The sequence below is a fragment of the Schistocerca cancellata genome, chromosome 4 (assembly GCF_023864275.1).
Source record: "Schistocerca cancellata isolate TAMUIC-IGC-003103 chromosome 4, iqSchCanc2.1, whole genome shotgun sequence".
In the NCBI taxonomy this organism is placed as follows: domain Eukaryota; kingdom Metazoa; phylum Arthropoda; class Insecta; order Orthoptera; family Acrididae; genus Schistocerca; species Schistocerca cancellata.
The window spans coordinates 445383019-445404036 of NC_064629.1; the positions used below are offsets into that span (position 1 = coordinate 445383019).

Consider the following 21018-nt stretch of genomic DNA (forward strand, 5'->3'; position numbering starts at 1 on the left):
TAAAATTTAGCTACCGATATCTACACCCACAAATAGTACATTAACTAACGTGATAGGCGAAACCAAAATGGTTCAAATTGCTCTGAGCACTATGGGACTTAACATCTGAGGTCATCAGTCCTATAGACCTAGAACTATATAAACCTAACTAACTTAAGGACAACACACATCCATGCCCTAGGCAGGATTCGAACCTGCGACCGTAGCAGCAGCGCGGTTCCGGACTGAAGCGCCTAGAACCGCTCGTCCACAGCGGCCGGCTAGGCGAAATCAAATGATAACCAACGAACCACAATTTTTCAAGTCCTCATGATTAAACTTTAACAAATCCTGTAACAGCTACTTTCCAGACACCAGGAATCGCGAACATGAGCGATGATCTGCTACTTCGATTCGAAGGGTTTTATCAAAACAATGTCATAGCAACCCACATGGTCAATGCAGGCAAAATAAAGAACTGAATTTGACAAACCACTGCAAGGTATAAGAGAAAATATAAAATATTTTGTTTTGCAGTCCGCGTACAGGCGCTGAACGCAGGAGCGCTTTGGTATTGCTTGCTATCGCCTTTCGGTGGTGTGACTAACATGAACCTTAAACTCTGCAGCTCATCCGCAAACAAGGAAAACATCCTCCAAAATCTGTCACATGAGAGAGATAAACTAGCGCATTAGGCGCTACGTCAGAATACTCTTAACAATATATGCTTACACAATAGTTTCTTATTTGAGGGCACAATACGCTTTGTTTGCGACAGGAAGTGGCAGATGGCTACTATGTTTGCTATCAAACATACCAGACTGCTACTAATCAGAATGGAAAAGCTGTATCAGCGACTAAGACGGTTAAGGATACGAGTGACAGAAACCAAATACTTTGGGAAAGACTGGCAATGTGACATAACATTCAAGATGCAAATGACAAAGCTACTGTTAACGCTAACGTCGCTGCAGATTCATGAGATCAAATCACGGATGATGCATCTCCTTCGAACCTAGTAAATTTCGAAATATATAGTATGTATACTTCGAAAATACATGCGTCACTAACTTGCAGAAATAATACATGGGCATGCAAACCTTAAGGACAAAAGTAACTTTCGCATTATGTTCAATATACCCTCGACAAGTATGTTCCGAGTAAGGTTTTAAGGGATGGGATCCACCATGGTTTAATAGCCATGTTAGAAAAGCGCTACGTAAACAAAGAGCACGTCATCTCAGATTCAAGAAAAGTAAAAACCTAGCAAGCAAACAAAAGCTGAACGTAGCGAAAATGAGCGTAAGAAAAGCAATGAGAGAAGCGTACACTGATTTTGAAAGTAAGACGTTGTCAACCGACCTGAGTAATTACCCTAGGAGATTTTGGTCGTATGTAAAATTAGTTCAAAAATTGTTAAAATGGCTCTAAGCACTATGGGACTTAACATCTGAGGCCATCAGTCCCCTAGACTTCGAACTACTTAAACCTAAGGACATCACACACATCCACGCCCGAGGCAGGATTCGAACCTGCGACCGTAGCAGCAGCGCGATTCCGGACTGAAACGCCTAGAACCGCTCGGTCACAACAGCCGGCGTAGAATCAGTAAGTGGGTCAAAATCATCTATTCATTCTCTCAGTGACCACACCGGCACCGAAACGGTAGGAAACAGAGAGAAGGCCGAAATACTGAATTCGGTCTTCCGAAGTCGTTTCACCGCGAAAGATCGTATGATTGTCCCTCCTTTCAATCCTCGTGCAAACGTCGAAATGGCAGACATTGAGATAACCGATCGCGGAATTGAAAAGCAGCAACAATCGCTTAATAGTGGAAAGGCTTCAGGACTAGTTGAGATACCTATAAGATTCTATAAAGATTATGCGAAAGAACTTGCTGCCCTTCTAGCAATAATTTATCGTAGATCGCTTGAGCAACGAAAATACCTAATGACTGGAAAAAAGCGCAGGTTATTCCCGTTTTTAAGAAAGGCCGTAATACAGATCCACACAATTATAGACCTATATCGTAGACGTCAATCTGTTGTAGAATTACGGAACATGTTTTATGCTCAAGAATTATGACGTTTTTGGAAAATGAAAATTTCCTAAATAAAAATCAACATGGATGCCGCAAACAGAGATCCTGCGAAACTCAACTCGCTCTGTTCCTCCGTGAGATCCACAGCGCAGTGCACAGCGGCGCTCAGGTCGATGTCGTGTTCCTTGATTTCAGTAAGGCATTTGACACCGCACCGCATTGCCGTTTAATGAAAAAAATACGAGCTTACGGAGTATCGGAGCAGACCTCCGATTGCATTCGGGACTTTCTAGCAAATAGAACTCAACACGTCGCTCTTAACGCAACTAAATCGATAGATGTAACGGTAATATCTGTAGTACCACAGGGAAGTGTGACAGGACCGCTGCTGTTCACAATACATATAAATGATCTAGCAAAAAGTGTCGGATGCTCTTTAAGGCTATTAGCAGATGATGCAGTCGCTTATACCGAAGTAGCAACGCCAGAAGATAGTAAGAATTTGCAGAACGACCTGTAGAGAATTGATGAATGGTGCAGACTCTGGCAGTTGACCCTGAACGTAAATAGATGTAACATATTGTGCATACATAGGAAAATAAATCCGCTACTGTACAACTACACTATTGATGACGAACAGTGGGAGACAGCGTCTGTCGTAAAATATATAGGCGTAAATATCCAGAGCGACCTTAAGTGGAATGACCATATAAAACAGATAGTGGGAAAAGCAGACACCTGACTCCGATTCATCGGAAGAATCTTACGAAAATGTAACTCATCCACGAAAGAAATGGCTTATAAGGTGCTTGGTCGCCCGATTCTTGAGTACTGTTCATTTATCTCGGATTCCTATCAGGTAGGACTGATAGAGAAGATCCAACGAAGAGCGGCGCGTTTCGTCACGGGATCGTTTAGCTGGGGAGAGAGTGTTACGGAGATGCTAAACAAACTCCACTGGAAAATGTTACGAGAGAGACGTTGTGCATCACGGAGAGATTTACTACTGAAGTTTCGAGACAGCACTTTTCAGGAGTAGTCAGACAACATATTACTTCCCCCCACATACATCTCGCGTATTGAGCACGAGGAGAAAATTTGAGAAATTAGAGCCAATACAGAGGCTTACCGTCAGTCATTCTTCACACGCACTGTTCGCGAGTGGAACAGGGTCGGAGGGGTCAGATAGTGGTACCGAAAGTACCCTCCCCCACACACACCATTAGGTGGCTTGCGGAGTATGATGTGGATGTAGATGTTTCACTGCCAAGTAACATAGTTCGACGGAACTTGGCCCATACACAGAAAGAACAGCTACAATATAGTACAGAACGTAATTGACAGCAATTGGCCTACCGCCAGAACTCCTTACCAATATTGTGGTCGGCATGGAAAATGCTGCAGAGCATGCACTGCCGTCCGTCATCATCACACACTGTATTAAATAAGAATCATGTCCCGCGTTTATAAGGTCCAGGGTGCCACCACGAATCGTGGGGACTTTAGTGTAAGTATTGTCTTGAATAAAAATATAATTTCTGCTGTTCTCAAAAATGGCTCTGAGCACTATGGGACTCAACTGCTGTGGTTATCCGTCCCCTAGAACTTAGAACTACTTAAACCTAACTAACCTAAGGACATCACACACATCCATGCCCGAGGCAGGATTCGAACCTGCGACCGTAGCAGTCGCACGGTTCCGGATTGCGCGCCTAGAACCGCGAGACCACCGCGGCCGGCCAACTGCTGTTCTCATTGCGCATTTCTTTCAGTTACAATCCCTACTATACTGTAGCAGTTTTTTTTAGGTCATTGTTTAGCAATGAAACCATTGAAAGACTTTCGTAAGTTTTGCACACCCGTGTATATTACACGTAAACAGGGGCATTGTTTTTATGCCCCAAAAAAAATTTATAATCGTTCATATGCTTCATTACAAAATATCGCGCGCTAGATCTGTAAACGATCCGGACATGGATATGTGTGATGTCCTTAGGTTAGTTAGGTTTAAGTAGTTCTAAGTTCTAGGGGCCTGATGACCTAAGATTTTGAGTCCCATAGTGCTCAGAGCCATTTGAACCATTTTTGAAAACTGTCAGCAGAACTTAGTTTAACATTTGTTTCCGTTTCTCCAATGATTACGGCTAAATTCATACAACTAATTTCTAAGATTATGCCACGTTCATTGTCGGCTCTGTCCGTGGAACTGCAGTGTCTCATTACAGTGGCTGATCGTATGGGTGCCACTTTCTTTGAATCCATACAGACTGCTGCTATTACATTTTCAGTTTCATCGCTCATCGTAGTATTTACCGTCGAGCAATGAAGTTTTCTTTTTCTAAAATGATCTACGACTTCCATGTATTTAGGTAACAGGAGGGAAAAAATGCATGTTTTTTTCTCTTTTTCACTCTGAAGTCCTACGCATTGTGTCTTCTGATTGCGAATTTGCCTCCTTCCAAGAGTCCAAATAAGATTGCGATAATTAGTTATGGGTGATACTGTTGTAATCTGAGGCGGACAGACAAATTTAACCACCACAACTTAACACGAAGGAAAGTTGTCGCTCCTCTATCGAAAGTAAAAAAGGCTTTACTTCGTTAGATCTGACCAACACTATGTTCCAGACAGCCAGAATAGTATATACCATCCCTTTTTAAATTACAGTATACGGGTTAATTTTCTTGCTTTGCTTCTTCTTACTAAGGGTATTATTGAAGATGACGTCGTTTCTGTATTGTTGTTGTTGTTGTTGTTGTTGTTGTGGTCTTCAGTACTGAGACTGGTTTGATGCAGCTCTCCATGCTACTCTATCCTGTGCAAGCTTCTTCATCTCCCTGTACCTACTGCAACCTACATCCTTCTGAATCTGCTTAGTGTATTCATCTCTTGGTCTCCCCCTACGATTTTTACCCTCCATGCTGCCTCTGTATTATAGGAAGCAATATGAACCAAGTGGTTATCGACGTACCGTTGGATCTCCAATGATTCGTTTCTTTGTAAAACCTAATCTGTTTCTATTATATTTCGTCGCCTTCCCCAATGGACTCATAAGGGTAGCACAATTTCCGTGGCAGTCATAAAGACTAGCTCTGTATGACAAAGATAGGACGTCTTCGCAGACTTCTTATTTCTTTATAATGACACATTATCAGACGCAGCCGCCTGATACTTTTCGCTGTAGAGGAAGGCAGGAAAGGGGAGGGGAAGAAGAATGGTCAAAGAGAATAAGTATTTGAATCGTGTTCATCTCCATAACGGACACTTCTATCCATTATGTGCACGTTATAATGTTACTCATCTTTTACCTGATGCGAGTACTTACGATTGAAAAAAATTAATATGAAAAACAAGCTCTTGTATCTGCACGAAAAATATTTTCTGCGATCGCTTTCTATGTATGAATTGTGAAACAACAAAAGGTGTAAATTTAGATTTGAACGCAGCGGTACTATGTCATGAGAAAGTATATGTCAAAGTGCCCAAAGTGCCTGGGGACCCTACTTAAATGTATTAATTTGTAGATAACAAGAACAGAACAGTGAACCATATCAGCAAATAGTTAATTTACTCGTACTCTCCTATCTAATTGTTGGTAATAACAGTTATTTGCTCAAAAAGATCGCAACTAATGTTGTTTTACGGGTCTTCAGTCCGAAGACTGGTTTTGATGCAGCTCTTCATGCTAGTCTATGCCATGCTAGCCTTTGCGTAACTACTGCAACCACCATTCATTTGAACATGCTTACTGTAGTCAGGCCTGGGTCCCCCACCCACAAAGTTTACATTCCACACTCGCCTCCATTGCCAAAATGACGATTCCTGTAAGTCTTATCGTGTGTAGCTAGGAATCGATACATTCTCTTAGTCAAGTTGTCTCATGATTTTATTTTCTCTTCAGTTCAACTCAGTATTCCACATTAGTTATCCCATTTATCCATCCGATTTTCGACACTCTCTTATATCATAAGGTTATAAAAGCTTCTATTCTCTTCCGTTCGAATACCATCAGAAAATACATTCTAACATTTAAATTTATATTCCATTTTTGAAAGTCCCTCAGGCTCCCCTGGTTTATTTCGACTACATTACATTACCCTCATTTTACTGATGCTGATGTTCACCTTAAATCTTCTCCCTGAACTTCAATTTGCCTTCCTTAGTTCTTCTGGTTTCCTTTGCAGCATGCTCAATGTAAAGGTTGAATATCTCTCTCTCGCAACCACTGCTTCCCTTTCATGTCCGAGTCTTATAAGTGCAGAGTGGTTTCTATGCAACTTACATATTATTTTCGCTCACTGTATTTCATCCTAGCTACCTTTATAATTTCGCAGAGTGCATTCCACTCAACACTGTCCAAAAACTTTCTTTAAATCTATACATGCTATAAACAATGGTTTTCCTTTCTTCAAGCTCTTTTTTAAGGTACTTCGTATAATGAGCACTGCCTCGTCTGTTCCTATTACTTCTCTTCAACCTGATAATCCCTGAGATCGGCTTCAACCAGTTTTCTCCATTCTTCTGTAAATAATTCGTGTTAACATTTTGCAACTAATTAAACTGGTACCTTTTTAATATTCACACGTCAGCCTCTGCCTTCCTAGGAATCAGGATTATAGCATACATCAAAGTCAGAGTATTCCGCTCGTCTCGTATTTTTTGCACCAGGTGAACCAGTTTTTCCATTGTTGGTTCTCCCAAGGACACCATTAATTCTGAGACAATTTCGTCTACTACTGAGGCTTTGTTTCGACTTCTGTCGTTCAAAGCTTTGCCAAATACTCCTCGCAGTGTGATACTTCACATCTCATCTTCATTTGCTCCCCCTTTCCTTTCAATAATATTGTCTCAATTCCCCCGTCGGTTATATTTATCGATGGAATTTCCTGTCAACACTTCACAACTAATGGGAAAGCCGCGAAAATAACAAGGAAACGAGATAATATCAGCACAATCAATAAATTAATCCATATCGCGCTCCATTACATCACATCCACTGCATCAGTTCCAGAGCTGAATTTAACGACTGACATTACACATTGAAAATCTTAAAGAAAGTTAAATTTGAACAATATAACTTTGGCGTTTACGTGCTGACCTCCGGAAAAACTTAAGCACAATTCCTAGCTGTGAATAGCGACATGGGGGAGGAGGGGGGCAGCATGATTACACTTCAACATTCTTGTTGATGTCTTATGTCAGCTGACAGTCTTCCTTCAGTTACCAGATGAGTCTATTACTCAATGAGAGAAATGTTGCCATGTACAATGCAGGTTTTCACATTTTGTTACTCCTGTGAAAACATGTAAGTTATACAGACTGTGATTAAAATGCGTTTATTTACGAAAACTCATTGTTTGTCCACAGTTGGAGCATATACAGCATTTAGTAGAAGTGTGGGGAGGCACAGTCTTGGCGCATGGGGTAGCGGTGCGGTCTGAGGTGCCTTGTCACAGTTCGTGCTGCTGCCCCCATCGGAGGTGCGAGTCCTCCCTCGGGCATGGGTGCATATGCTGTCCATAGTGTAAGCTAGTTTTAAGTTAGAGTAAGTAGTGTGTAGGCTTAGGGCCCGATGACCTCAGCAGTTTGGTCCCGTAAGGCCTTACCACAAATTTCTAAAAAGCACATCACAGAAGAGCAACCCTTTCGCAAACTGCTGCAGATTTCAATGCTGGTCCATCAACAAGTATCAACATGCGAACCATTCAACGAAACATCATGGACATGGGCTTTCGGAGCTGAAGACCCACCGTGTACCCTTAATGACTGCATGACAAAGCTTTGCACCTCGGCTGGGCCCATCACCACCGACACTGGACTGTTGATGACTTGAAACATGTTGGTTGGTTGGTTTAAAAGAGAGGGGGGAGGAGGGGGGGGGGGGGACAGGACCAAACTATGAGGTCATCTGTCCCTTGTTCCAAAGGAAACAATGCCACAAGAGTGAGAATAAGACAATGAGACAACACAAAACAGAATGAAAGGAAAAATCGCAACAACGACTGAAGGGCAACAAACACTTAAATGGGCAAAAGGGGACAAGAAAACCACGAAGACGCAAGAAACAGGTAGAAGAGGTTAAAACAAGAAAGCATGTTACCATGGCTGGCTGACCGTGAGAATAGAAAGAAAAAGCCAGCTACTCTGCAACACATTAAAAGCCCCACCCTGAAAGCACTAGGGCGGAGGACACACAGAGACAAAGGACATGTGCTAAAACTTAGAGCAAATGATACAAACTCACCCTGACGAATAAAACGTGAAACTAAAACTGATGTTGAGGCATTGTCGCCCAACACCAAAGATAGGGTGCTAGGAAGGTTAAAAGTCCGCTGGAGAGTGGTTAAAAGTGGGCAGTCCAGCAAGAGACGAACGACCATCATTAGTGGGCAGTCCAGCAAGAGATGAACGACCGTCATTTGTGAGCCACAGTGACACCAAGGTGGGTCCTTGCGAAGGAGGAGGTAACAGTGCATCAGCCACGTATGGCAAATGCGGAGCCAACAGAGAACCACAGAGTCCCTGCAAGAGGCGTGCATGGAGGTCTTCCACACATTCATAGTTTCCTTAATGGCACGCAGCTTGTTGGGCGTACTGAGGTTATGCCATTCCGTATCCCAAAGCTACAAAATCTTGTGGCGTAATACCGAACGCAGGTCAATTTCAGAGAAACCGATCTCCATAAGCAGTTACTGCATAGCCTGACTGGCCAGCCTGTCGGCAAGTTCGTTGCCTGGGATTACGATGTGACCTGGCGTCCAGACAAACATCACTGAACAACTGGACCGTTCCAGTGCATAGATGGACTCCTGGATGGTCGCTACCAAAGGATGATGTAGGTAGCACTGGTCAATAGCTTGTACGCTGCTCATGGAGTCAGTACACAGGAGAAATGACTCACCTCAGCATGAGCGGATGTGCGTAAGTGGACGAGATATGGTCGCCAGCTCTGCAGTGAAAACAGTGCAGCCATCTGGCAAGGAGTGCCGTTCTACATGTCCTTCATGAACATAGGCAAAGCCAACGTGACCGTCACCCATTGAGCCATCGGTGTAAAGCACTTCACGGCTCTGGTACATGTCGAGAATCGAGAGGAAGTGACAGCGGAGAGTTGCATTGTTAACTAAGTCCTTAGGGCCATGTGAAAGATCCAGGTGAAGCTGTGGTAGGGCACCTGGTGAATCTTCATGAAGTGGCCGGCCACTGTATTCACACATCAGGTTGTGTGTACAGTGAGAACAAATGCTCAGAGTGCTGGCATTTAAAGCACCATATTGGGGGTGGGAAAATGTAGCTTCATATCAGTGGTAAACCACGACTTTGACCTTTTCTGGAAACTAATCTGCCTCACATTGCACACAACATACAAAAAACATTCCTCTCCTCTACAAGTGTCTGACTGGTTCTTTATCTACCTGTAGCATCACATCCCAATGAAAATTAATTCCTGTACCACAATTAGGTTCTTATGGAGTGTTATGGTAACAAGTACATCACCAAATTATTTACAGGAGGGTAACACCTAGAAATGAGTAGGAATTGCTGTCTTAACTGAGATGGAAACACTTCTTAATTTGCTAAGGCAAGACATTTCGCCATACATCTTTTTCAAAATCTGCATCTTCCTACAGCCATTCCATCTTGGCCGTTTTGCACTATATCACTCTCATCTATATTCTGTTTTGCTTCATAATAAAAGAGAATAAGCAAAATAGCACTTTTTTCTGTATAGTAAGTGTAACTTCCCTACAGTAAGTATAATACTCCTCAAAACAAAGGATTGTAGTGTAGCTCCAACTGAGCTATTTCATTCACTACCTTCAGTTTTCATTAAGAAGTCCTTAACTTCAGATCAGCAGTGAACCTACTAGATTCTGGCACCTATTAACAATAGACCAAAACATGAGGTCACTAAGCATGCACACACGCGTTTCCCACAAAAATCTCTGCACAAAATAGGGGACCCAAATAGATAGCTGCAAAGCTACATGCACCCCCCCCCCCCCCCCCACACACACACACACTCTAGCGCCGAGGATACAAACAACTCCACAAACTCAGAACAATATGAGAACTGGGAGCTACAAAATACTATCTTGCATTTGGTATTTCTGCATTTGATCAGTTTCAAAACATAACTAGTGCATGATAATTTTGTTTCAGGTTGACTGCTTGCAGAAAATTTTGATAGTATCACGGACATGAGGAAACACATTCATTTATATTATCAAAATTACACTGCAAGGCTCAATTGCTGATATAGCTTTTGCACTGATGCGGTAGTAGTCAACTCAAAGTTTGGTGGGCTGAAGCTCAATTGTAATAATAAAGCTAATATTCTGCGTATAGGAAACTGAATAGTAGAGTTGCAGTGTGCATTTCCTACTCATCTCACTCTGATAGCGGACAGGCAGGTTAAATCTCAAACATCCAGGCACTGCTGCCACATTAGAAGGGCATATGTCAATGACTGTAAGAGGATGCTTTATGTGACAAGCAAAACTCGTCACAATAAATAAAATGATGACACATTTTGGCTGTGTTCTGTATATTAACAAATTTTAGTCCTATATGCAATAGTGTTACACTTGGAATACATTATGCCAAGTTGGAGGAAGACTAAACAAAATCCACTTTTACTATGACCTCTTCTGGGTTTTCAAAGAAGAATTGAAGTCCCACATTGTGAAAATAATATACTGATATCCTTAATGAAAATATTTTTCAGGTTTGTCAGCTTAACGCTACACAAATTTGCAAGATGTTAAACCTTCCCTAGCAAGAAACTTTTGTTACTTACATTATTCATAAATGACTAAGGGTCAACGGAAGCATCCAATTCCAACCATCTGCTTTGACCTGTGATTTAATGGTGATGTGGTGTGTGACGTCACTATGGGGCAGAGTTTTTTCGAGTTGGATATGTTTGTAGATATTGTGTAGTTGTATTTGAAGGTGCCCTCTGGTGGTGGATGTTGACATGCTAAGTTTAATGTGTGGTGCCGGGTTCATTTGAGTTTTGGTTATAATCGTGCTAATGTGGGTTTGAGTTTAGGTAGTTTGTGTGACAACGTGGGTTATGGAAGTGTTTTCGGTGAGTTATTAAGGTTTATTGTGTGTGTGTGTGTGTGTGTGTGTGTGTGTGTGTGTGTTGGTAGGTCGGTTGTGTTTTAATTGGTGTAGTGAATATGGGGTATTTGTGTTTTTGAATTGTTGGTGTTTTTGTTCTCCTTTTCAGAGTTGTAGGCAACGGTTTTTTGGTATCAATAGCTGCGTTTGAGCTATATAGGTCAAGGGAAGTGTCTGATTCCTATGGTTTTGCTGATGTAGCAGAATGCTGTACATTATTTTTTACATTATTTGTTTTAGGATGGTGTGGTGTTCTTTTATTGCTGTATATTTAGCTTGTCCTTGCCCTAAACCTCGAATTTTCCGTGGTTGTCCTGTTAGTTTCATTCCATTTTTGGAGTGAGGCGTGTCATTTTTATTTTTGTTCATGTTCAGTGGCATGTGTATGTAGTGACATTATTGTCATCATTTTGTATATGCTGGAAGTAACAGTTTTGACATATTGATGATGTCATGGGTCAAAGTAGTTTTTGTTTATATTAAATTACTTTTACTACAATCAGTTGCAATAAACGGAATTCTACCAGGTTTCTGCAAATTATAATATCTTCAGCATCCCCAAATTCTCCCATCTTTCCACTTGATTACCTATGTCCATCATTCATCAGAGAATCTATCACAATAGCTATACATCTGAAGGACAAATAAGATTACACAGATAATTCCAATTCTCTCTTGTATCATAAGATAACTTGAATTAACCAGAATTAGTTCTAGTATTTCTCAAATGAAGTGTGTTGCTGCAATAAAAATTATTTTACTGGCAATGATCGCCTGAAAGTGACTGCGGGATTGTGTACTGGACAAGATAATTTTACTTTTTGTTCTCTGAAGATCAATGATTAAAAAATCAAAATAAATGAAGTGAGATTTCTGAAAGATGACACACAATAAATCATGCCACCTTTCATATAAAACAAGAAAAGTGGATGTATTCTTGAAATAATGTGTGTTTGTTTTACAAAGATACACAACACCTAGCAGTAAGACACCTCGTAGCTGTCCACTGGAACTCCAATTCCACAGCCTCTAAAGTTCAGAAATATAAAATATCTGAATTCAACTAGTAACAGAGGACCATTAAAACTTATAATAGTGTAACACCTAACTAAGCAGGAGCAGCAGGGCAACAAAGCAGCTCACTGAACCTTGAATACGGAATCACTTGGGCTCTAGGACTTTCAATACTCAACACACCTGTTACTACACAACAGGCATACCTGTTTGCTTAATTTTTATTAATGTAACATTAATGAAGTGGCAATAAGTGTGGAACGGACCTAGAACTGCTGGGCCCAAGACTAGATGGGAAGTTATCATAGTAGCTGCAGTGCCACAAATTCATATCCAAATTGACTGTTCCCATCTTTATTCTTTGTCCAATACCTGTAGTACTGTAAGTCCAAGGAATGCATGTACATAATGAAATGAAGTGAACCATAAAGATGCTTTCCAACATTGATACAAAACTGGCAGTTGAATGTTAAGTTTTTCTTGTTCTGCTGGAAGCTTATTGAAAATTACACTGACATAACAGCACAAATTTTTTGTGCACTAAGTGAGAAAGTGCAATCCAACAATCAGGACAAAATGTCCAACTTCAAAGATTGATGCACACATGACAACATTGTACTAAGTGATCTGAGGATATGAATTTAATTTGCTGAAAGCAATTATCAATGAACATATATATGCGATCATGCTAATAAAATGTTCCTACAAGAAGACAGCATTCGTAATTATAGATCGCCTCCAACAGAGCTGACAATGTCAGGTATTTGTAAAAAGTTAATATTAGGCCTAACTGATTTAAAATAACATCACCATCTAAAACACTGTTAAACATGACGCTACAAAATTCTAATCCAAAAACCAGTTCTACCCCCTAAACAGCTGTTTTAACACATCCTTTGAGAATAACCACACGATTTAGTCCTAAAAATTAAATGTAAAAACAGTATACTGTTGCACATATTGAATATGTCTTTCAGTTACAACAACATACTGTCTTCACCGTCTTCCAAACTCCCACACAAATCACTACTTTTCTCCCACAACTTTCCAGCTCCTAGCTAATTCTATAACTCTCACATCCTATAAGAAATGCTAAGTTTAACAATCCAACTGCTATACAACACCAAAGAACAACTAAACAAATTCTAATATATCTGTTACAAAAGAAAAAGGGAAAAATGTTTGCAAAATAAAACTAAACGAATTTGACCTCCACGATTACCATAAAGAAAACAGAACACTGTGGCTGTTCTCTAGGAGACATAATTGTCAGCATTCTGTAAGAATTTTACATTTTCATTTTCTATGTAGACTCCTCACATACAGACACATTATGAGAAGTGCTACCCTATTTTTGTCATCTCATAGTGTAAGTATGAAGCATATACATGAGATGTTATTCGAGCTCAAAATGTTTTAAATGACAATGAGGAGAAAATTTAGGTATTTCTGGATTTAAGAAAAACACTTATGTCCAATTATTTGTGTAGGCTGACATTATGAACTGCAGACCTTTCAAACCACAACAGTGCAATTCATTCAAGCTGTAATATCTCAAACTGAAGAGGGTTTTGTTATAGTCGTCCCAGGACTGGTGCACTATATGCCCACTTTTACGACAGAGAAAAAAATTGCAGAAGAACGGTTTGGGAATGACATTATGGAAACACATTAACCACTCCAAGAGTCACAAAATTAAATTAAAATTGTAAACTTTATTTTTAAAGAAAATAAATGAGAATTTAATTTTGTGATGCAGTGGGCTGCCTATTTTTTTTTTTATGAAATAGAGGCTATTCATCTCTACTTTAAGTTCCTACAATGACTGGAGTTACGTTTCTGAAACCACAAATGCAATAAATCGTGAAATAAATTGCATCATAACAAGTTGGTTTGTTGATTTAGGGGAGGGGACCAAACAGCAAGGGTACTGGTCCCATCGAATTAGGGAAGGATGAGGAAGGAAGTCAGCTATGTCATTTCAAAGGAACCATCCAGGTATTCGCCTCAAACAATTTACAATTTAGGGAAATCTCGGAAAACCTAAATCAGGATGGCTGGACATGGGTTTCAACCACTGTCCTCCTGAATTTGAGTCCAGTGTGCTAACCACTGCACCACCTCACTCAGTGCACTGTATTCTAAAGTCTCTCATGTTTCTCTCACATACTTCTGTACATTTATTTGAATATTTATGATACTTACAAATAAACAAGAAAACTGGGATTGCAATGTTTTTGTCGGTTTTCCTGAAATCGAAAATATTCCAAACTCAAACTGACAACATGAATATTTTCAACAAAAAAGGCTGCTAAGGTTTCTGTCAGTCAACCCTTTATATGATTTTACATTATAGTTGTCTCATTTCCACAACTCATACGACATAGGCCTACTGCAATGCTGAGATTTTTCTGTTTTCTTTCCTCCACGGAAGTTGTCAAATAAGAATCTGTAATAGTTACACAACACGAACGTTTGAGGAGTATGCCTACAGTGTGATTAATGTGTAGGCCTAACTAGGAATAATATGACACTTCTGCATAAGGGGCAATGAATTACGTACTGGACCGCCCCCCCCCCCCCTGCATTTTTTTAATATAACGCTAATGGAAACATTAGGTTTCGCTACAGCCCAGTTTGTTAGCACAACCAGATTTCCTTCTGCCACATTCGTTTAATTCGCCAACTCTTGTCACAACAACACAGATTTCAAGGGGGGGGGGGGGGGGGGCACTCTTTAACAATTTTTTTTTTTGCCTTCATGATTGCCTTATGCCATGGAAACTTATATTCTTTATCTTCAAATGTGCACAACACACAAAGCATCCAACATAACCTCCTCCCCTGAGCAACGACGGACTTCTGTTCACTAACGCCAATTGCAATAATAATTCCACAAGATGGGTTTGCACAACAAACGAATTTTGATTAAACCCTGTGCTGAAAATTCAAACTTAATTTTTGTTAAAAATCCTGGATCTTTTTGAGTGGCTTTGTACCCGGCAATTTAAATCCCAAACTGCATAACATTGTATTGGACAATACAAGATTACTGATTTAAGACAAATCATGTTTTGTACTTAAATGCCTACCCAACAACTGCAAACAAAGTATCAATATACTTTAACACTTAAATAAATACGCGATAATAGTTTTTAACACGAACCTTACCGATAGGCTACATTGAGATTTCTACGTTATAGAAAACATACCAGTACTCCTCCTTCTCCAGTTGCATGTCGATGTGGGTTCGTTGTTAATTTAATATACTCTTGGCGTAATAAGGCCCTTCTTTTTGCTGCCGCTTCAATTAACTCACGATTTTGTCTTGAAACACCGAACTGCTGATCCGCCATTTCTTTTTACTAATAGCAAGCAAAGAGTTTTGCAATAGCGGAAGATACGTAGATAATATAATGAAGCACAGTTTTTTGGAGACAAATGGTAAAGTATTTCTACTTCATTTCTCGCTGAATTACTTAACTTTGTCCAAATGTTGTTTATTAATGAGAATACCTATGTTTATTGGTCAATATAAAAAACACTGGTCTAGTTTTGTATTTAAGTATTAAACTCGTCGTACTATCCGTGTTTCACGAGTTTACAGCAAAAATCAGGTGCGATGGAATTATAACACGCTAAATTATGATATGATAACGCGAACTTCAAAACTAGTTTTCCATCTGCTTAGCCCTGATTGGCTGTTGGGCGGCATGGCAGTGGTGACAACGAAGAGTCCCGTGACTTCTGACATCGTGTGTATATATACAGCTGGTTCTGCCTTTGTGCTTTAGTTGGCTGATGGTTTCGTGTGGAAGCCAGTAGCTGTATTGAGAACTGTGAAGTTTTTTTATATATTTTTTCATTCCTTTGTTGCGTTGTAAGTAATTCTGTTTTTTAAAATGTTTTTCTAGTTTTAATTAATGGAAGTGTTATACCTGAAAGAGGGATTGTATTCAATCATTGTTTCGTTTTGCGTCAGAATTTCGAGGACGTTATGCTGTCGGACAAAAGGCTTGGAGCCTTCTTGATATAAGAACTTGTAACTTTCAGTGCGTTGTTATAGTTAAATGCAATAGTAACAACAAAATTTCTTGTATTCAGGCCATGATGAAAGCGTACGTGATGCTGTTATGTATTGTTGCGGGAGCGCAAGCAGTTGCGTTTTTCGATCTCTTTCTCGAAGAGTGGAATACTTTCAAGGTGAGGTTGGTTTAAATGTATATATAGTTATATTACGTATGTTCAGGAAATGAGGTAGGCCTACATAAATATCATTGTTTCAGCTGAAACATGGGAAAAAGTACTCGAGTTCTATCGAAGAAAGATTCAGAATGAAAATATTTATGGAAAACAAAAAAAGAATTGCCCAACACAATGCTGCGTTCGAACGAGGAGAAGTATCGTACCAGCTCGAGTTAAACAAGTTCGGTGATCTGGTAAGTTTGTTAATTATGAACACGGTAAAAAAAAAAAATCCATTGCAGTGTGGTGACCGTTTGATGTGTTAACAGTTGGCTCATGAATTCGGTGCAACATACAATGGCTTTAATAAAACTCACAACGCAAAATTAAGGGAATCTCTTGGTCTAAGAGGATCCAGTTTCATTCCACCTGCAAATGTAAATGTACCGCCCTATATGGACTGGAGGAAACATGGTGCAGTTACTGAAGTTAAAAATCAAGGATCATGTGGTTCGTGCTGGGCTTTCAGTTCGGTGAGTCAACCTCTTTTTTTTTTTTTTAGAGAGAGAGAGAGAGAGAGAGAGAGAGAGAGATCTCTCTCTCCATCTCTCTATTACTTTAAAATGTGATTGTGGCAAATATTACTAGAGTACTTTAGCTTTATATTTAGAAAAATGTGCCTATTATTGTTTAACTTTTGATGTCTTTCAGACATCATTCTAATTAGTCTATTTGTTATTCTTATAGACAGGTGCACTGGAAGGACAACATTTCAGGAAAGCAGGCTATCTGACTTCCCTGAGTGAACAAAACCTGATAGATTGTTCTCACAAATATGGAAATCAAGGCTGCAATGGTGGCTTGATGGATCAGGCATTTACTTATGTTAGAGATAACCGTGGAATCGATACGGAAGAATCGTATCCATACGAAGGTGATGTAAGTAATAGTTGTTGTTTTACGTGGTTATGAAAAAGTTGGTGCATGAAATTTTGCTGTTGGCGTTTTTTAATAAGCTAATGTAGCAAACAAGTAGCAGTCACTGTTGTGATAAGTGTGCTGATTTTTTTTTTTTTTCTTCCATAATTGATTTTGACATGTTCCCTTCTTTCATTAAAGGATGACAAGTGTAGATTCAAACGCATTGATGTAGGAGCGGATGATACTGGCTTTGTAGATATTCCACAAGGTGATGAAGAGCAACTTAAAGTTGCTGTGGCTACAGTTGGTCCAATTTCTGTAGCTATTGATGCTGGTCATGATTCATTCCAATTTTATTCTAAAGGTATGCCTAGTGTTGTTAAATTTCATGAAAACTTATTAGTTTGCAAATGCTGATATAATGAATTTGTTTGCAGGAGTTTACTATGAGCCACAGTGCAGTTCTGAGAACCTTGACCATGGAGTGCTTGTTGTCGGTTATGGGACAACAGAGGATGGTGTTCAGTACTGGTTGGTGAAGAATTCTTGGGGACCAGAGTGGGGTGAAGATGGTTATATTAAAATGGCAAGAAACCGTGATAACAACTGTGGAATTGCAAGTTCTGCGAGCTATCCTCTTGTTTGAGAAACTGACAAAGTGGTACATGTGATTTGAATTTATTTAATGTGACATCTTGAGAGGACAAGTGGAACAAACAATGTGAAACATTTGTTTTTTAACAACTGAACTTGTGTTAAAGTATCATTGGCTAGGTCTCGACTGAAGAGGGGTAATTATGCTGGAATACTGTGTAAAACTTAATAATTGTGCCTCTTTCTTGTCTAGTGAAAGCAATGGGTTCAGAGCAACATCCCATGTTTCTTACCTTTAGTGGTAAATGATTTATTGTACAGTTTTCATAAAATAAAATTATCATCTTTGAGTGGTGCCTCTTTCCTGTAGTTTTACCTATTACCTCTGTCATCACGAACTTTTGTGCTGAGCATGGCAATTGGTTTACACACATTAATTACAAAAAATGGCTTACATAATAAAAACTTTCCTAGAGTAAGAAATGAATGTGCACAATAAATAGGTATTGGAGGAAAATTGTCCAGCCAGTTGAAGGTTTACATAGGACAAAGAAGACTAAAAATTTGGTCTATTTAATCTAAATTTTTTAAGTCTGAAAGACGAGACTTAATGTCTCATGAAATTTTTGATTATATAAACAAGTCTTGGATGTAGCTGCTCAAGTAACTTTTTTTCCATCGTAAATGTGCCTAGATGTGGTGTGATAATTCTCATTTTGTCCATAAGAGCAGTGCTAAACAGGTAATGTAATTGTTAATAATGTAGTTGTAAAATGTAACTAATTTCTCAACAGAAATGCTTGGCAGGGTAAAAATGAATTTATAACAGTCTTGAATTTCTCCTTTGCTTGTAATACTGAAGTGTTAACAGGAAATTTCTAATAAGTGGCAGCTTTGTCTCAGTAAAATTGGGAGTTCTGCCATATGCAAGAGTATTGCTGTGTTACTTGGTTTTATTTGGAACCGTTTATGAAAAATTACAGCAGGTTACCATCTTGTGGAGGTTATATTGCCAGCTTAAAACGGTTACGAAAGAGAGATAATGGTTAATATTTTTGTTTACACATACAGCTAAAGAGACATGTCACTGATGTCAAGCACTAAATATTGTATGCTTTTTGTTGTGTTGAAAATTAGGCCTAGGACAATAATTTGAAAATATGTTAGGTATACAGTTACTCACATACCTCTGTTGTTACAGTTTCTAATTATGTAATCTTGCTCCTCAGGTTTTAAAATAGTTATTTCATTTGCTGTTGCAGTTTCTAGCAGCTACCAAAGATTTTTATGCATTTTATTGGTGGGGGAGGGAACAAGGTTCTTGCATCAGTTTCACCAAAAGATTGCTATTTTTCCCAGTGATTTCCACTTGCTGGCCATAAAATGTAGTGAATGCTGTACATACTTAAAAAAAAAAAAAAAAAAAAGGGGGGGGGGGGGGGGGGGGGGGGAGCGGCTTTCAGGAAGCTGCAAAATTTTTCTGATAAACATTGAATTATTCCACTTAATAGGGTCAATGCTTGGAGGATCGAAAAATCAACATCTGTATATCTGCGTGCTGGTGTTAACTGTGTTGTGGTTGTTGTGTGTAGATTTAAAGGTTTCTGTTTGAATAATATATCTTCATTTCTGGGCTAGGAATTCTGGCAGAGAGGAGGTACCAAATGAAATGTTTTATTCAATGGTATTCACATGCCAAGTTTTGTGTTGATTGCTGCACATGAATGATTGAATTTTTATGGAAACACACATAAAGGAGGATCTCGGTACCTCCACATTTCTTTCAGCTCTGACTGTAGTATTTTTCTCTCCAAACTAAACGCAACTCTATGAAAGACATCAAATTAACAGTGTAAGGAGAAGAAATATTGCTACATACTGCAAAGATGGCACATTAGGTTGCAAACAGGATCAACTAAATGACACACATCAGCTTTCAGCCACAGCCTTGTCAGAAAAAAATTGTTGCATTGATAGGCACAAAACAAGACTTCAAGTGTTCACTAGCTTTCAGACAAATCTTTAAGACTTAGAGTGTACTGATTTTGCAATATTTTTAATTATCAAGACTGAAGATAAATGAAAAGCTTTCATAGAAATGTCAGTTTAGGATCATGGCTAGAAACAAGTGTGACTGTCTTAACTATAAGAACAATATCCACAAACACAGAAATGCAAGAGCTTGTTTACATTGCATATTTCCACCCTGTGATGTCCTGTGGCATCATGTTTTGGAGCAACCCTGTGCATTCACAAATATTTTTAGCACAGAAAATGGTGGTCAGAGTAGTCCATGATGTCAGTTTGCCCCTAAATGTAGTTGTTGATACTTTTCTGAACAGACATAGATTGAGTAGGGTTCCATTTGGGACAGGATGTTGGTATGAGGGGAGGAAGAGGACTGTAATGCGATAAATATTGGTAAAGTGTAACATAATGCTGGAAGTAAAACTGGGTGATATACACTAGGATGGAATAAATGGGGGGAAAAAAACATGAAGTAAACATGTAAAACAGTTGCAGGAAATGGAAAAATATTCACATGAGAACTGTAAATGAATTTGTGGAAAATAATGTTAAGGTCTGGATAATAAAATGCAAGAGGAATTTGCACTGTGGGCTATAGGGTGGTTCTGTTGCATGCAGTTGTTTACGCACCTGATTATAGTGCACAAGGAAAAAAACTTGCCTTGTAATATTACATGTAATGTTGACAGGAACAATGTGTAGAAGAAGGGTGGATTGATTTGGAGATAAAATGAGGTAACTGGCTATTTAGAAACTGTTGAAATGTGATCCACGGCTTGGGTAGGTATGCAGGCAGATAATATGTGCAGTCTAAGTGGCTGCAACCAGTGCTACAGAACATCGTCATAGTCTAGCAATCCACAGCTGTAAGACGGATACTGATTTAATTGTCCTCTATGTACACAAAAGCTCCATGATTGTCATGACAAACCACAGTGATTAGCTGACAGAAGGTATCTGCCAGCTGACTGTCTCCTCCACCTACAAGCACTGCAATACCGATCCCATCCCAGAAATTCAGCATAACCTTCAATCCCATTCAGATCCTTAGGCCCAACTCAGAACCTCTCGTCTGAATCCATCTCCCTCCCCAGACCAACTAACCCCCCCCCCCCCCCCCATACACA

The 21018-nt window shown here is 39.5% G+C and overlaps 2 protein-coding genes across 2 annotated transcripts in view; one reads left to right on the forward strand and one right to left on the reverse strand.

Annotated features, from left to right (window-relative positions):
- LOC126183415 (uncharacterized) overlaps window positions 1–15747 on the reverse strand; it is a 101173-nt gene extending 85426 nt beyond the window's left edge. Inside the window, exon 1 of the mRNA XM_049925365.1 lies at window positions 15376–15747. Coding sequence (XP_049781322.1) covers window positions 15376–15519 — 144 coding nt within the window. The 5' untranslated portion in view covers window positions 15520–15747. The remainder of the gene's footprint in view (window positions 1–15375) is intronic.
- A 160-nt stretch (window positions 15748–15907) lies between these two features.
- On the forward strand, window positions 15908–18213 carry LOC126183414 (cathepsin L). Its single transcript, XM_049925364.1, has 7 exons — window positions 15908–16043; window positions 16268–16366; window positions 16450–16602; window positions 16678–16881; window positions 17096–17287; window positions 17468–17633; window positions 17707–18213. Exons 2-7 carry the CDS (start codon window positions 16271–16273, stop codon window positions 17913–17915), a joined length of 1020 nt encoding a protein of 339 aa, XP_049781321.1. The 5' UTR covers window positions 15908–16043; window positions 16268–16270; the 3' UTR covers window positions 17916–18213.
- Window positions 18214–21018: the final 2805 nt, after the last annotated feature.

What these genes read in the sequence shown, in the direction of transcription:
- LOC126183414 (XM_049925364.1), top strand. Translation starts at nt 16,271, where the DNA reads ATGATGAAAGCGTACGTGATGCTGTTATGTATTGTTGCGGGAGCGCAA. An exon ending in AAGAGTGGAATACTTTCAAG is followed by an intron (nt 16,367 to 16,449) that starts GTGAGGTTGGTT and finishes TCATTGTTTCAG; the next exon opens with CTGAAACATGGGAAAAAGTA. An exon ending in CGTATCCATACGAAGGTGAT is followed by an intron (nt 17,288 to 17,467) that starts GTAAGTAATAGT and finishes CTTTCATTAAAG; the next exon opens with GATGACAAGTGTAGATTCAA.